This window comes from Suillus paluster (assembly GCF_016628075.1).
Source record: "Suillus paluster strain FC165 chromosome Unknown EDB91scaffold_1, whole genome shotgun sequence".
NCBI lineage: Eukaryota > Fungi > Basidiomycota > Agaricomycetes > Boletales > Suillaceae > Suillus > Suillus paluster.
The window spans coordinates 20,076-35,881 of record NW_024537561.1 but is presented as its reverse complement, the minus strand read 5'-3'; the positions used below and the strand labels follow the sequence as shown (position 1 = coordinate 35,881).

Below are 15,806 nucleotides of genomic sequence, written 5' to 3'. Positions count from 1 at the left end.
GTGTCATACTCCTCATATGGAGGAGACAGTTTCACGATGGAGTCACGCATGACCAGCACTGTTGCCATTCTTTGTCCCTGTGACGAGGCAGCATGGACGTCCCAGCTAAGAACCATGCTCAAAGGGGGGTCAAATCCATAGGGCTTGGCTTCAGCTTGTGCGCTGGGCCCCTTACCGGATATATGCCCCTAATTTCTGAAGACTAGAACAGATGTCTGGTGAAGTCTGGACAAGTCTGGAGGCTGAACTAAGAACAAGTCTGGCAGACCTCCGGGGGTTGAAGGAGAAACTAGGGTAAGACCACTTCGGACAAAGTCCGGAGTAGAGGCAGGATAGAGATAGACTATTGTAAGGTAGAGCCGTTGGGAGGAAATGGCAACAATGAATGTTGGCACCACTCGAGCAGCGGCACAGAATGTAGCCCGCAATTTGTGCATCCCCCAATGTTACCTTAGGTTGTTGGAGCGTTGGAAGGCCATCCTCCACATTTTTGCTCCCATAACAGAGGCAACTGCCAAAATTGTGGAGGAAAGTTGGTTGCCCCTTCTTTTTGGGAGCACGCCTTGACAGTTGATCCTATGCAGAGGCTTACCTTCATACTGCCAGTATTGCGTCTTGGGCAGCCTCCAGCCATCAATATGGAGGAAGGCCCTCTTCCACATTGTTCAACCTTCCTCCACATTGTTGCTCCCATGAAGGGGGCGAGTGCCAAAACACAACCGGCACTGGTGCTTCTTTGTAGAGGCAGTGTGGACGTTCCTGTTAAGAACCATGCTTAAAGGGGGTCAAATCCAAAGGACTTGGCTTCAGCTCACAGCATATTCAGAGTCTATGATTGTATGTGATAAGACATAACATGTGGGAGGAATATACGACAGCCTGAATGTAGTTGATGAATCTGAGAATGTATAGATTTTCACCATCCGATACACCCTGGAACATGAACATGGAGGATCTGTGGAGACCCCAAAGACTTGAGTGAATCGGTGCGATCTCCAAATCTCCAGTTTATGGAGCTTGAATTTGAAAGACTTTCCAGCTTTCGTGATACAGGCAGCTTGCTGGATCTTGCCTATGTACCAATTATCTTTGCCCTTCCATTGTCCAATAGTTCCTGGGTGAAGAAACAAGGCAGATGGATATAGGAGAGGGAAGGCACCAGGAATGCTCCTTGGATCAATGCACATTGGTGATAGGATATGCACACTAGGGTGGTTGCTTGTTACCAGTCCACAGAATCCTGTAGTACAACATACACCGAGTCCGCCATCTTGCTGCACAACTTTATGAGTTCCCAAATACACTTTGTCCTCAATCTTGCCCCTTTCTGATCCCTGTTGCGCCTGAGGCTGGTATCGCTGTGTTTGAGAATGTCGAATCCTAACTTCATGACACAATGCGACATATCCTCCAGGTTACTCATCTCTGACTTGATGCATCTCTGCTTCGATTTGGAGCTGTGGTCGTCGAAGGTTAGGCAGTCAATGGTAATATTTTTCGCCTCCAGCTCCAGTGCCCGGGCAAGCTTGATTATCCACCATACTGTATTGCAGCTACCATGTGCCTCTGCCATCGCCTGATGGATCGCATCCCACCTGCCTTCCCATGTTTCCATTGCACTGCGCTGCTCCCCATTCTGCCCATTGTCGTCTTTTGTTGGCTGCATGCATGCGCCATCATCGCGAGTGCACGACAACTCTGAGGTGTCTGAACCAATTTGGTGAATGCCCCTCCATACTATCTGCAGGTGCCGTCTGATGCGCATGTTGACCATGCGAGTGTGAGTGTCGCCCTCATTGTCAGGGTCTACTTCATCTTCCGTCGTCTCGTCGTCACTCTGGAGCATTTCCTCGAGGAGCAACTCAAAGCGGGGTGGTTTTGAGGCAACTGCCATGCGATGTCAATAATCATTAGTCCATTGTCAACCCACTCACCTGGGGCAGCTGGAATCATCTTGATCACAATACCACCAGTGCTGGGCATGATCTGTGATTTATCGAGACTGAGACATTATCTGTAACAGATGGTGGATGGGTTTGAGATGGGTGTTTGAAATGATGAAGGGTAGCAAGCCAGTGAGATTATATTGGACAAGATGGTGGTGGTTATTTGTACTGTGGCCAGCGGACATTGAAGTACCTGATGTCTGATGTTGGGACGCGGTGTATTGTGGAGTGGTGCATGTCCACCAATCAAATCTGCCACAAGTAAAGTTCTTCTGCTTGTGCCATTCCACACATGGTCAACCATTGTGCTACAGACCTACTGTGGTCTCCCACCTGCAGGGGCACACATCGACTACCATTGTCCACTGCCAGGTTTTTTCTCATTCCATACCATTCTACAAATGATTTTCCGGTATATCACCTGTGGGCTCCTGCACATCCTCGCATAAATCGCCCTCTAAGGTCCACTATGTGTGATGTCGCCATTCTGGATGAAATATGAATACTAAGTCCATTCCACTCTCCCTGTGCATGAAATGCTCAGGAGGGCGGAAGAATCTTGCAAGAAGTTGGCATATGAGTTGAACAATTTGAAAGGTGGTCTCACAGACACGGCTAGCTATGATTAATTACATAGTTATTCATATTCTGCTTCCTTGTTGAGGCTGTGATGGTACACCTAACTGGTAATGATCGGCCCACAATGGGGGAGAAGGACAATCAGGAACCGAGATCGGATCTCAAACATTCATCTCTGGTAGCTTGATAGGCTTCATGTTCAAAGATTTAGAGTCATTTTTACATCAGGGCTCGTGTCTAATCCGATAATTTGGGCTTTAACTGTACAAGAAGTGCATGCAAGTTACATTGACCAGACCCTGCTCACCCTTCCCAACCAACAACCCTACACACCCCAAAGTGCACCGTTATATCAAAGTCCAGTGCTGTCAAGATCGACTGAATCAACGCCAATGATGTTGATAGCCTTAAGGGCAGGAAAAGCACCACTTTCGCAATATCTGATAAGATGTTCTGGGTTTGGACCAGAAAAATGGGCAGGTTCCACAATCCTCAATGGAAAGGCTTATAAGATTCGGGGCACGAATCTGTTTCAGCACACGGATGGCAAGCTCAACATCCCCATACCCAGAGCCATATCCCAGGCGAAGCTCTTCGAGGTGGGGAAGCAGTATGGCCTTGTGATTGATTGGTAATCCCGACAGGGAAAAGACCATCAGCACTAGTTTTCTAAGCTGGGGACAGGATGAAAGAATTGCTGAAAACTCGTTGCCAGTTGGACAGCAACCACGCCCATAAAATTGGGACAACTCCAAGACATGCAAGGATCGAAAGATGTTTGTGTGCATTTGGTGGGAGAATGATGGCCAGTTTATAGGAACCCCGTTGAGAGCCGGACGACATAATCTGGGGAGTGGGGAAGACTGTGCACAGATATCTTGAGGGAATAGGGCATCCAATGACATCCCAGCAGCGACTAGCTGGGCGCGTGGTACTGACCACCTCGGAAGGTGATCTAGAGGTTCAAAGGAGTGAAACTCCTTGAGCACCAGAACTTCCAGGCAAGTAGCACCTGTCAGAGTAGGTGTACTCAGCAGTTTAAAGGCGTGTGGGATGAGTCGGTCCCAACATTGGCAAAAGATGGTGAGAGATCTCCATCTTTTGATCTCCTTGAGCAGCAACTCCATGATTCAGGGAATTATGGAGGCATAGGCAATGCTAAATCCAGAAACAGTCTGAGCGTGTGATGTAATGTCTAGAGACGGGTTGAGAGCTGGGGAAGTGAAATAGATAAGAAATTGAGTGTGGGAAACGTCAAAGCTCAAATGCCCCAAACATCGAAAATGGTCAGTTGGTGTATCCTTGGCTATGGGCAACCAATTCAAACACTTCTATGCCACATCCCTCCCACCAACACTCTACCCTCAGGGCAGTATGCAGTATAGGTTCCTTAGGTAGTCCACCATGTATCCTACACATTTTTAATGAAATCTTCAACCTGTATCATATATAAATGTGACTTTGTGTGAACAGATGTCAATTGTCACTTTTCACACGTATATTGTTTTGCTTGTCATTCACTCAATCCTGGATGGATCTTTCTAAGCCTTTAAGGCTATCATTTACCATGTGGGCTTTTGATCAGTAGAAATATCCCCTTTACATCAGATCTCAAATTTCTGGCCTAAATATCACTGATCCTTAGCATAATAAATGTAATAATGACAGTCTATGAGTAACTTGGATAATCTGTGTAAGGGTAGGGTGGTAAAACATATCAAAATGTCACAATTGTGATTTGTCAAGTGTTGTTCCTATGGAAGGATCATGTAGGTGTCCTGGTCTATCTATATGATGTATCTACTACCAATATACATAGAAATAGACGCCATACCTGGGTGCTTGGTGCTCAGTAGTGGGTACTCAGTGTGCTCAGTGCTTAGTTGAGTACCAAGATATTCAGCATTGAGTATCAAGTACTGGGAACTGAGTACCAAGTACCAAGTTTTGAGTATTGAGTAGGTACTGAGTACCGAGTATTCGTATTCAGTGCTTGGTGCTCGGTATTCAATTTTATAGACCGTGGGAACTTTTTCGATGAAAATCAAAGTTGTAGCCCATGTCAAGGGGAGTCTATCCATAGTCTCATGACATCAATAGGTTAAGATCCTAGTAAGATATAAGCAAAATACTTGCAAATGGAGTGTTCAAGAAAGCACTTTGACCATGGGAACTTTTTAGATAAATATCTGCCCGGTGCTCGGTGCTCGGTAGTCTGTGCTTGGTGCTCGGTACTCGGTGCTCAGTGCTTGGTGCTCGGTGCTTGGTGCTTGGTGCTTGGTGCTTGGTGCTCAGTTGAGTACCAAGATATTCAGCATTGAGTATCAAGTTCCGGGAACTGAGTACTAAGTACCGAGTACCGAGTATTCAGTGCTTGGTGCTCAGTGCTCGGTGCTCGGTGCTCGGTGCTCGGTGCTCGGTACTCAGTGCCCGGTGCTTGGTTCTCGGGACTCGATATTGTAGACCGTGGGAACTTTTTCGATGAAAACCAAAGTTGTAGCCCTTGTCTAGGGGAGTCTATCCATGGTCTCATGACATCAATAGGTTAAGATCCTAGTAAGATATAAGCAAAATACTTGCAAATGGAGTGTTCAAGAAAGCACTTTGACCGTGGGAACTTTTTAGATAAAATCAAAATTGTAGCCCTTGTCAAGGGGAGTCTATCCATAGTCTCATGACATCAATAGGTTAAGATCTACCAAGATATTCAGCATTAAGTATTAAGTACCGGGAACTGAGTACTAAGTACTGAGTACCGAGTATTCAGTGCTCGGTGCTTGGTGCTCGATGCTCGGTGCCTGGTGCTCGGTGCTTGGTGCTTGGTAGTTGGTACTCAGTGCTCAGTGCTCAGTTGAGTACCAAGATATTCAGCATTGAGTATCAAGTACTGGGAACTTAGTACCGAGTACCAAGTTTTGAGTATTGAGTACTGAGTATTCAGTGCTTGGAGCTCGGTACTCGATATTCTAGACCGTGGGAACTTTTTCGATGAAAACCACAGTTGTAGCCCTTGTCTAGGGGAGTCTATCCGTAGTCTCATGAAATCAATAGGTTAAGATCTACCAATATATTCAGCATCAAGTATCAAGTACTAGGAACTGAGTGCCAAGTACCGAGTACTGAGTTTTGAGTATCAAGTAGGTACCGAGTACCAAGTATTCAGTGCTTGGAGCTTTCGATGGCAGGGATGGAGCACACACCCTCGAAAATTGTGGATCCCTCTGCCATCGAGGGTCTCATATTTGAGCTGAGCCAAGTTCAACTAGCCCTGGACCCATCACCTACTCCCCCAACTGCCAGAGACATTGTGGTGCCGGATGATCCATGCAGCCTTTTCCCATAATACGATTCTGCTGATGACATGGATGTTGAGGTCAAGGTTGAAGTTGAAGGTGGTGATGAGGGTCATCTGGGTGAGGTTGAAATGTCTACATAATTTGGAAATCATTGAGTTCTGGGTAACATCTATCGACGTCTGGGTAACTAATATTGAGTTCCGGGTATTTCATAAATTGAACAAATCACCAAGTACCGAGTACCAAGTTCCAGACACCGAGTTCTGGGCATTGAGTTCCAGGCATTGAGCACCGAAACATGAAACTAAAATAAAACATTTCATAAATTGAACAAATCACCAAGTACTGAGTGCCGAGTGCCGGGTTTTGGCACTCGGTACTCGATGCCCGGAACTTGGAACTCGGCACTCGGTGCCCAGAACTCGGTACTCGGTACTTGGTGATTTGTTCAATTTACGAAATACCCGGAACTCAATATTAGTTACCCGGATGTCAATAGTTGTTACCCAGAACTCGATAGACGTTACCTGGAACTCGATAGATGTTACCCAGAACTCGGTACTCGGTACTTATACCAATACCTAGGCCTATCTGTCTATATGATACGTATCTGGGCCCACCCGTCTGTCTAATATTACCCTGACAGTCGGCCCACCCGTCTATGTAATATTTCCCTACGTCGGCCCACCCGTCTATGTAATAAATAATTCACCTCACCCTCGGCCCACCCGTCTATCTAATATTAACCCACATCGGCCCACCTGTCTATATAATAAATATTTCACCTCACCCTCGGCCCACCCGTCTATCTAATATACCCCTATGTCGGCCCACCCGTCTATGTAATAAATAATTCACCTCACCCTCGGCCCACCTGTCTACCTAATAATACCCCACGTCGGCCCACCCGTCTAAGTAAAATACCCCACATCAGCCCACCCGTCTATCTAATATTTCCCTACGTCGGCCCACCCGTCTATGTAATAAATATTCCACCGCTCCCTTGGCCCATCCGTCTATATAATAATATTTGCTATACATCTCTCCTCAGGTCTATAATATTTGTCAATCCTACTCTACATATTACCCACATGGGCCCACCCATCTCCATAATAATATTTCTCCCGGCCCATCCGCCATCGTCGATGATATATATAACATCAGCATAGATGGGCCCACCCATCAACATCGGAAATAATATTTCTCCCGGCCCACCCATCAACATCGGGAATATACATAACATCGGCCCATAATCCGCTGGCCCGTATTACACGGGATATTATGTAGGTCGGGTGACCCGTATAGTACGGGATTTGTCACTGAAGGGGCTCATGCGTTGGCAGTCGAGTGGGTGCCAGTGCGGCTAAACGTGTTTCATATCATTCTGCATGACCTCATTCTGATTACTCTTTTGCGATGCATGTGTAGTTTCATGATGTAATCAAGCTTCAGGGGAAACACATGTGTGGTTTCACGACACATTGCATGTCATTGTATAGTCCTGAATTCATGATTGATGATTGCTTATTTGATGGCCTTATTAGTGAACATGCATGGTGCATGCATGGTTTCACAACACATTGCACGCCGTTGTATTTCTCTGGATCAATGATTGCTTATTTCATACCCTTACTGGAATTATAAATGGGGGTGGTATGCATGCCAGCAGCTTTGCCGTTCATTCTAACAGAATCTCGCCGTGATCCCTTCACTTTGCAACAGGTATGGAAAACACTGATCGTCAATCAGCAGTTGCCTTCAATGTCAAAGTTTGTCAATCCCTCCATCCATGTAAAGGCTGAGGACAAAAAAACAGGTCTCCTCCAACACCCAGCCACCCATGGATGCCCTAATCATCAAATTGTGTACAGATGGTGACATAGTCCCTCTAATCCACAAGGCTTTGGAGAATGAAGCCGCACAGATGCATGATCCATTGCAAGGTCGGGATCTAGGGCAAGTCCTTCATAGAGGCTTCAGTGAAGGGCCTGGAGTTCTGGCACCCAAACATGACATTCCCAACAACCGTACTACCAGGGTTTGGGGCATCGTCCATGAAGACAGCGAAGTCGAGATGCAAGGGGACTCCACGCCACATAGGAATGGAACCCATAAACAGAAAGGGAAATGAGCTCGTCGTTGACTGCAGCGCGCCCAAGATGTGACAATCTATAAGCAAAAGTCTAAGCTAGCCAACAGACACCTTGCAAAGTTGATCACCAGCAAAGTCTTGGTGAAATGCCTACCAATCACTCAAGGAGCATACATTGGGAAGCTGTGTGAGTCTCGCTGCAAGGCCATTCAAGAGCTTGACTGCCTGCTGCAACAGGGATTCAAAGTTGTAGAATGGGATGGACGGTAGGTTATATATGTAGTCTATTCCATGAGGCAGGCTCATCGATGGATGTGACAGCACCCCTCATGTTTTGTTGGACAAGGAAGAATGGATCATCAGCATCCTTTCTGGACAACCCAAGGATGATCGCTGGCACGATACGGTAGCTGCAGCCTGCACTGCAATGAAGGATGCAAGGGACCATTGCATCTTCACCGATGATGACATGAAGCACCAAAGAGGTGTCTATCCTTGCCTTGCCATTGGAGTGTCATTTGGGGGTGGTCAACAGGTGATTGTGGACAAGAGATGCTTGGACGGATGAGCCGCTAGCTCAACGATGCAGATTCCAGGAAATCTTGTGCACACCAAGGGAAACCAAGACGTACTGTGATCCGATGGTTGGGTCAGGCGCAGTCTCCCGGGGCAAGAAGCGGGCGCGGGCGGGGACTCCTTCTCCGTGCGGAAAAGGAAAACAGAGGCAGGCGAGCCCGAGTCTGATGGGGCATATGTCCTCTGGGCAAGGGACCATGCTTGGTGAGGACAAGAAGGAGTACCTCTATGATGACCAGGCCTGGGTGCAGGCCACCAACGACATTGTCAACAAGCTGAGTCGGACCAACGTGTTTCTGGGGCGGAGCATCCTGATGTTGGAGTGGAGCGTGTGGGTGGTCGAGGGGAGTCGGGTTGCGATGGAGCGGGGGGTCTCTGCCATGGAGAAATTCATGGAGGGGCAGGCACATTTGCAGGTGCTGCTTCTGAGGTGCTTCGGGTCTGTGGGTGAAGGGAGTGAAAGTCGCAGGGCTGACTATGGCGCGGAGAGTGCGGAGGAGGAAGCGGCCTCTGACGTGGAGATCCAGGAGGTGCAGGGGCCTGCTGTGCCTATGGGTGGGAATGAGGGGGTGGAAATTGAGGTGGTTGTGGAAGCGGGAGTGGAGGAGGTTGCGGAGGCGGCTGAGGACACCGAGATAGTCATGTAGTCGTCCGTCTGCTCACTCCCCACCATATACAATGTATTGTTTTATCCGTCAATCATACGTTTGTTGAGGTTGTGCTGGTGGCTGATTTGTGGGACGGAGCGGATATTAATAAACGGCAACTGAGGGGTGGATGAGCGGGGGAACAGAACAGAGCGGAGTCCCTATTCCCCCCTCTGGGCGGACATCCAGCATCGGATAAAAAATAAGAAGGATTGGTGGGAGGAGTGGAAATTACCGATTTATCTGATTCCTCTAGTGCGATGTGCTAGGATTTGTCGGGGATTGGATAATAGTCGGTCCGAAAAGAGGAGATACCAGGCGGAGTTACTACAGAGTATCGGGCAGACCGATGATGGGGATGTCGGGGGAAACGGCATTCCATGTGGAGTCAAACGGATGAAGGTGCTACCCAATACCTTGTTGACCAACAGGTCATAGCGGGCAGGTGAGCGGTATCCTAGAATGAAAAAACAAGATGAATCCGAAGTGGGGCATACAGAAATAGTACCGGATGTAACTCCATTGGTGAGGACAGCAGAAGCGGAGGGAAAGAAGCGGATGGAACGGTGTGGGAGCGGGTTGTAAGTATGACATGAATATCGTAAGGTTAGTCTATGCGTAGCGGAGGAAAACTTTCTATATATGGAGATAGGTAGGAGACATAGGGGTTAATATCAGATATCAACAAAGAAGTAAGGGAATACTCTGTCTGAAGGGTTGCGATAGTCGGGGAAAAATATACAGGAAATCTAGAGAAGAGGAACTGATGCGTTGCGGAGTTGCTCTACCGCACAGCGGACCAACGCGATCCTGGTATGGTGCGGAGGCGGGTACCTACCGACTACTTGTCGGACTCGGTAGGAACCTCCTGCTTAGGTTCGGGGGAAATAGTTGCAGCGCGGGCCTTTGCTGCACGAGAGGAGGACTTGTTACAGTCCCTGGTGGTATGACCTGGCCCGCCACAGAATAGGCAGAACTTACCGTCCAATCGCCTCTGGCGTTCCTCCGCTGTTAATCTTCCGTCCTTCCCAAATTTGGCGGTTAGGTCGGGCGGGGTCGAGCTAGAGGGGGCAGCCAGTTTAGATGCGGACGGGGCGGAGTAGGAGGGTTTGGGAGGTCGGTTGGAGGAGGGCGCAGATTCTTTCGTAGGGGGTGGTGCGGGGGTCTTGGTTTCACGGGAGACTTCCCCCTTCCGTTCCCAATAGTGCGCGTCAATTATCTGCGTGAGGGTTTTGAATTCCGAGAGGGTGGAAGGTTTTCCCTGCCAACTGATTTCATCTTTGATGCGGGGGGCTCTAAGGTGCGGAGCTTGCGAGGATCGGAGCCGTCAAATGTGTTGGGCTCGCGGACCCTGGATTTTGATTCCTCGGGGGTGAAGCAGCGCTGAGAGCTGTGGGTGAGGTTGTCTATTGCCTGTGAAAGGTGGAGAAAAATAAGGTTGCGGGGATCATTGACCGGGAATCTGTCAGCGGGACCCCCTGAGGGTTCGTTGTCTGGTTCTCCTCCTTCATCGTCTGACAGGGGGCCGCCTGAGCCGCCGGGGCCTCCCGACCTGACAGAGCTGACTGAACCTCCTGGCACTCTGGGGCCGTTGACAAGTGGTCCGCTTCGGTCCGCTTTGAGGGTTGGGGAGTAAGAGCTGTTAGCGGTGAGCCGACTAGGAGCGGAGTGGAGAAGGGGGGGAGTGATGCGGAGGGTGGATAGGAGCAGGGGAATGTTGGTAGGGGCGGGAAAGGCGGAGGATAATGCTGAGGGGCGAAGGAGGATATTTTGATAGGGGCAGAGTAATAAGGGGAAGACTTAGAGCATGGCTCTAAGTCGGAGCGGAGGGTCAGAGGGTCGGAGGTGACAACAAGTTGAGACTTGTGTCCAGAGGAGGCAAGGTCCTACTGAGAATTCTCACAGGATATAACTGCGAGAAGACAAGTAATATTAAGACTGAGGAAAATATCTAAGTACATGATATGTTATATACTACTATGTATGAGGCAGTGACCAGGATAACTATGTTGTAAAGCTATGTACCAAGGATATAGTTTGTAAGTGTTTTACACAGGCAAAGACATAAGTCGGAGCGGATATCAATATGTACGCGTCAGATCAGTAATCAAGCGGTAATAGGAATTACCGGTGATGAGCGGAAGCGTAGGGGCGGAGTGCGGACTTGTGAGTGGAACGGAGCGGAGGATGGATGGAGCGGAGGGGGTCGGAAAGCGGAGCAGATATCAATATTGGAGCTGTCGGATCAGGTATATGACACGTACACCCTTCACAATGTTTTGTTGCTAGTGCAACATATCAAATTGAATTGAATTGAATTGCCCTGCTGCACAGCATGTACATGAGTGAGGACGGCTGCATTGTCTTTGAAAGTTCCAGGCAGCAAGGGTAATGGCGCACAGAAAAGTCAGAGCCCCATGGCCCCTACTTCACACCATAGTGCCTGGCTAGGCCCAGCAGAAGTTCTGCAGGGGAGTGAGATGAATCTAGGACGATTATGTGCCTCTGTCATATACCTGATCCGACCACTCCAATATTGATATCCGCTCTGCTTTCCGACCTGCTCCACTCCATCCATCCTCCACTCCATCCAATCACAAGTCCGCATTCCGCCCCTATGCTTCCGCTCAACCGCTCAACCGGTCCCCTTCCATAAACCTCTCCATTCAACTGGATCTCTTTCCCCTTTTAGATATATACTTTCCCCTTCGGTACATAGACCCTTACTTCCGGATCACCGGTAATTCCTATTACCGCCCGATCACTGATCCGATGTGTACATACTGATATCCGCTCTGACTTATGTCTTTGCCTGTGTAAAGTACTTACAAAGTATATCCTTGGTACATAGCTTTACAACATAGTTATCCTGATCACTGCCTCATACATAGAAGTATATAACATATCATGTACTTAGATATTTTCCTCAATCTTGATATTACTTGTCTTCTGGCAGTTACCTCTTGTGAGAATTCTCAGTAGGACCTTGCCTCCTCTGGACACAAGTCTCAACTTGTTGTCACCTCTGACCCTCCGACCCTCCACTCCGACTTAGAGCCGTGCTCTAAGTGCTCCCCTTAATTCTCCGCCCCTACCAATATTCCCTTTATCCCTTTCCCCATCCTCTGCATTATCCTCTGCCTTCCCCGCTCCTACCAAACCTTCCCCCTCCTCCTATCCACCCTCCGCATCACTCCCCACCTTCTCCGCTCCGCTCCTAGTCGGCTCACCGCTAACAGCTCTTACTCCCCGACCCTCAAAGCAGACCAAAGTGGTCCACTCGTCCTATCGTTGGACAACATCAGACCCACTCCAAATTCGGGGCACGTACTCGGCTAAGGGCACAGCGCAAGAGCTGAAGCCAAGCCCTGACCCCTCTGCTTCCTGAGCCAGCACGGTACCTAACAGCCTCCAACCGCCAGACCTTGCAGAGCACTCCCAGTATTATTAGAAGGCCTTATCTGGGTGCAGGGGGGATGCCATATAAAGCAAGAATGAGTCCCAGCAGCAACCCCCCCAGGCAGTACAGCCCAGGAATGCTCAGCCTGGTAAAGGGCGGAGGGGGCACTGCCCCGCCTAACATAACTCTGGAGTACACCAGATGCACCTGCCATGACAGGCAGGCATATGTTAGACGGTTGGGACTGCAGATCAATACATAGATGCAAGTCCAAACCCCATTAAAAGCAGAACTGACTTACTTAAGTCACAGAAGGTGGGGCGACAACAATGACATTGAAGTCCCAGCAACAACCCCTCCCAGGCAGTACAGCCCAGGAATGCTCAGCCTGGTGAAGGGCAGAGGGGGCGCCGCCCCACCTAACATAACTCTGGAGTACACCAGATGCACCTGCCATGACAGGCAGGTGTATGTTAGACGGTTGGGACTTCAGACCAACACATAGACACAGACCGAATCCTATTAGAAGTAGAGTGACAAGGGGACTTACTTTTTCAAGCATATTATAGGTGGGTGGCACGCGTGATGTGGACGGATGCAGAAGTAAGGAGCAAAGAAACAAAGCAACAAACACGCAAATAAAGAAACAAAGAAACAAAGAAACAAAGGGAGAGAGAGAGAGAGGGAGAAACTAATAAAAAACCATGACCAAACAAGGGCTTGTAGATGGTTGAAGAGAGAAAGAAAGAATGAACGAAAGAAAGAAAAATCAACCACAACCAAACAAGGCCAGACAAATAAACAAACAAACAAACCTCAATCATGTGACATATCAATCACCACCAATCATCACTTGGTTAGCGCATTATTTATGGGGAAATCATTCTTTCCTACCGGGAGATTGGGGTCTGGTGTAATTTGTCACGTTTTGTCCAATAAATATCACTATATAACAAATGAGATGCAAGGAAATTCACGTCCACTGAGATGAACAATGGTCAGTCCGAACACGTGTATTCTTACCAAGGGTTGTGGCAATGCCGCATCAGGTATAAAACAAAACACGGCCATTTACACCATGCTTCTTTCTTTCCTTCCATCATTCCATTTCTCCACACCATGCCTCCTAAGAAAAACAGTAAATCTACAGCAGGTGGCCACTTCTCAGGAATTACTCGTGCAGGGCCGGGAACCGTCGACATTGGCAGCATGGTGCCTCAGCACAGCATTGCTGGGACGTCTGTCGAGATGCCCAGCAACCTAGGCCATGATGGGCAGGTGGTCAGATCCACCGAAGCCCGTTCCCTTACCACAGCCGTGTCATCCGGCGTCCAACAAACTGAGGCCAGTGGAAAATCCAACAATCCCTCATTTCACGCCATAAACATCGGCAACTACTGCCACTTCTGTTGCGACCACATCCAACAACCATACTGCCATGAATGCGTCGATTGCGGCGGCATCATGTGCCAACAGTCCATTCCTTGGGGCAGCAGCTGCATCTATTACGGAACAGTGGATACCACCAAGGACGCTCCACTGCCCTATGCTGTCCTGGGATACTGGATACGGAAGAAAGTTAAGATGGCCTGGCCCATGGCAATCGTCAGCCTGAGTCTGGAGTCCCTGAAAGACAACTACCTAGCATCAACGGTGAGATGTGAGGTAGAGTATCACTACAAGGATAATCGTGAGAATGTACATGTAACTAACGTGACTTCGAGGCAATGCTGAACATTCTGTATTCTTAGCTGTTCGTGAAAGAGTTGCACATGCGCGGGGGTGCGCATGTGACCCAGTCCAGGAAGCTTGCTGAAGGCGTTAGCTTCATGAAACATAACATTGAAGCTGGATTTCCCCCCAACACATTTGTAATCGTCGACACCCATTCCAACAAGTACAGCGGAATGCTCCAGCACACTGGAGGGCACACCGGCAGCACCAACACCACGATCACAGAGAAATTGTGACCACGTACCTCGGCGAGGAGTTCCTGAAAGGCACGGCAAACGCTTCGCTTGCTGCAACGAGTGACGAATCCGTCATCACCACAAAGACAGGCAAAGAGCCATGGTGCAAGCTCACCCCCAATGCCAGAGGGGGCAGAAGAGTACTGATGCTGGTAAGCTGCGGCCCTGCAATCAGGGTTCACCATCACTTCAATTCCATGGTAAAGCTGGTGGATAAGTACGTCTCATCTTCTGATACATCCACCACTCACTCACCTCACTATCCCTCAGAGACATGTTTGATTTTGTGCTGGGGTTCAGTGGATCAGGGATGTTGCCGTCCTTCATATCAACAATCATGAGATCTCTCATTGTCGAGTGTGGGGTGTTCGGAGGCACAGACGTCTAGGCGTCGTTTTGCAACATGATTGCTGCAAATCAGGGCATCTTGAATTACACTACTGCTGTCCTGGTGTATGCCACCACCACCAAAGGCAAACAAAATGTCGAGTGTCATCAGATAGCGAAGAATAGCCCTGGGCGCCATGCATTTGGCACTGAATACAGGTCCTGTGGCACAGCAGGGTGCAATCTGTCTGTGACAAACATATGTGTGTACAATCGCAGCACAGGTAGACCCAAGGTGAGTGCCTAGTGCTTCAAGTGCATTTCAACGTGTTAATCATGATGACCAGGTGAGTCTACTGTGCTTGAAGTGCGGTTGGACATCTGTGTGGGTGAGGACGGATGAAGACAACGAGCATTTCAAGAGGGTTCACCCAGTCCTGGCACCACAAGTCTTCTGGCACCATTTCCCGCCTTCCACAGGCCTACAAAACTTTTTCGTAGATCTCACCGACAATAACAAGGACAAATCATCTCAATCATGCAGGGAAAAGGAGGGCAAGAGCAAAGGAGGCAAAGGGAACGCAAAGAAGAGACGTCATGCCGTGATGGACGAACACATGATGGAGGATGAAGTCAATCCTATTGCCATGGATGTCGATGCATGAGATGCGCGCACGTCACAAGTAGTGAATTGCATGTATTGATAGCATACTGTGCGATAAAGTGAAGCTTGCTACTCTGCACATGGCTGTCAAGCCGCATACTGGACGATTCAATTGTAGCTAAACAATCTGGGTGTCCAATGCACCATCATAATCACCCTGGTACCATACTATTAGTTTAACGTGCAAAACCCATCGGGGTATAAATCAAGTGCTTGATGACACAGAGCCGTGGATATGTCAGTTTCTGGGGTGGGGACTCAAAGTGGATCCAGCATCGGTCTGCTCACAATACAACACCTGTGATTTCA

At 48.6% G+C, this 15,806-nt stretch overlaps 4 protein-coding genes across 4 annotated transcripts; 2 read left to right on the top strand and 2 right to left on the bottom strand.

Annotated features, from left to right (window-relative positions):
• Positions 1–1,222: 1,222 nt before the first annotated feature.
• Positions 1,223–1,983, bottom strand: EDB91DRAFT_1076287 (uncharacterized protein; the record flags this gene model as incomplete). The annotated part of the gene is made up of 2 exons (XM_041314853.1): positions 1,223–1,887; positions 1,935–1,983. The coding sequence occupies 2 exons, from the start codon at positions 1,981–1,983 to the stop codon at positions 1,223–1,225; spliced, it is 714 nt and encodes a 237-aa protein (XP_041184016.1).
• A 6,076-nt stretch (positions 1,984–8,059) lies between these two features.
• On the top strand, positions 8,060–9,136 carry EDB91DRAFT_1241282 (uncharacterized protein; the record flags this gene model as incomplete). Its single annotated transcript, XM_041322056.1, has 4 exons — positions 8,060–8,098; positions 8,151–8,179; positions 8,235–8,448; positions 8,510–9,136. The coding sequence occupies 4 exons, from the start codon at positions 8,060–8,062 to the stop codon at positions 9,134–9,136; spliced, it is 909 nt and encodes a 302-aa protein (XP_041184015.1).
• Positions 9,137–9,977: 841 nt separating this feature from the next.
• On the bottom strand, positions 9,978–11,097 carry EDB91DRAFT_1241281 (uncharacterized protein; the record flags this gene model as incomplete). Its single annotated transcript, XM_041322055.1, has 3 exons — positions 9,978–10,355; positions 10,406–10,935; positions 11,040–11,097. The coding sequence occupies 3 exons, from the start codon at positions 11,095–11,097 to the stop codon at positions 9,978–9,980; spliced, it is 966 nt and encodes a 321-aa protein (XP_041184014.1).
• Positions 11,098–13,655: 2,558 nt separating this feature from the next.
• EDB91DRAFT_1241280 (uncharacterized protein) lies at positions 13,656–15,498 on the top strand (the record flags this gene model as incomplete). The annotated part of the gene is made up of 7 exons (XM_041322054.1): positions 13,656–14,234; positions 14,288–14,433; positions 14,496–14,658; positions 14,713–14,723; positions 14,777–14,870; positions 14,928–15,128; positions 15,181–15,498. The coding sequence occupies 7 exons, from the start codon at positions 13,656–13,658 to the stop codon at positions 15,496–15,498; spliced, it is 1,512 nt and encodes a 503-aa protein (XP_041184013.1).
• Positions 15,499–15,806: the final 308 nt, after the last annotated feature.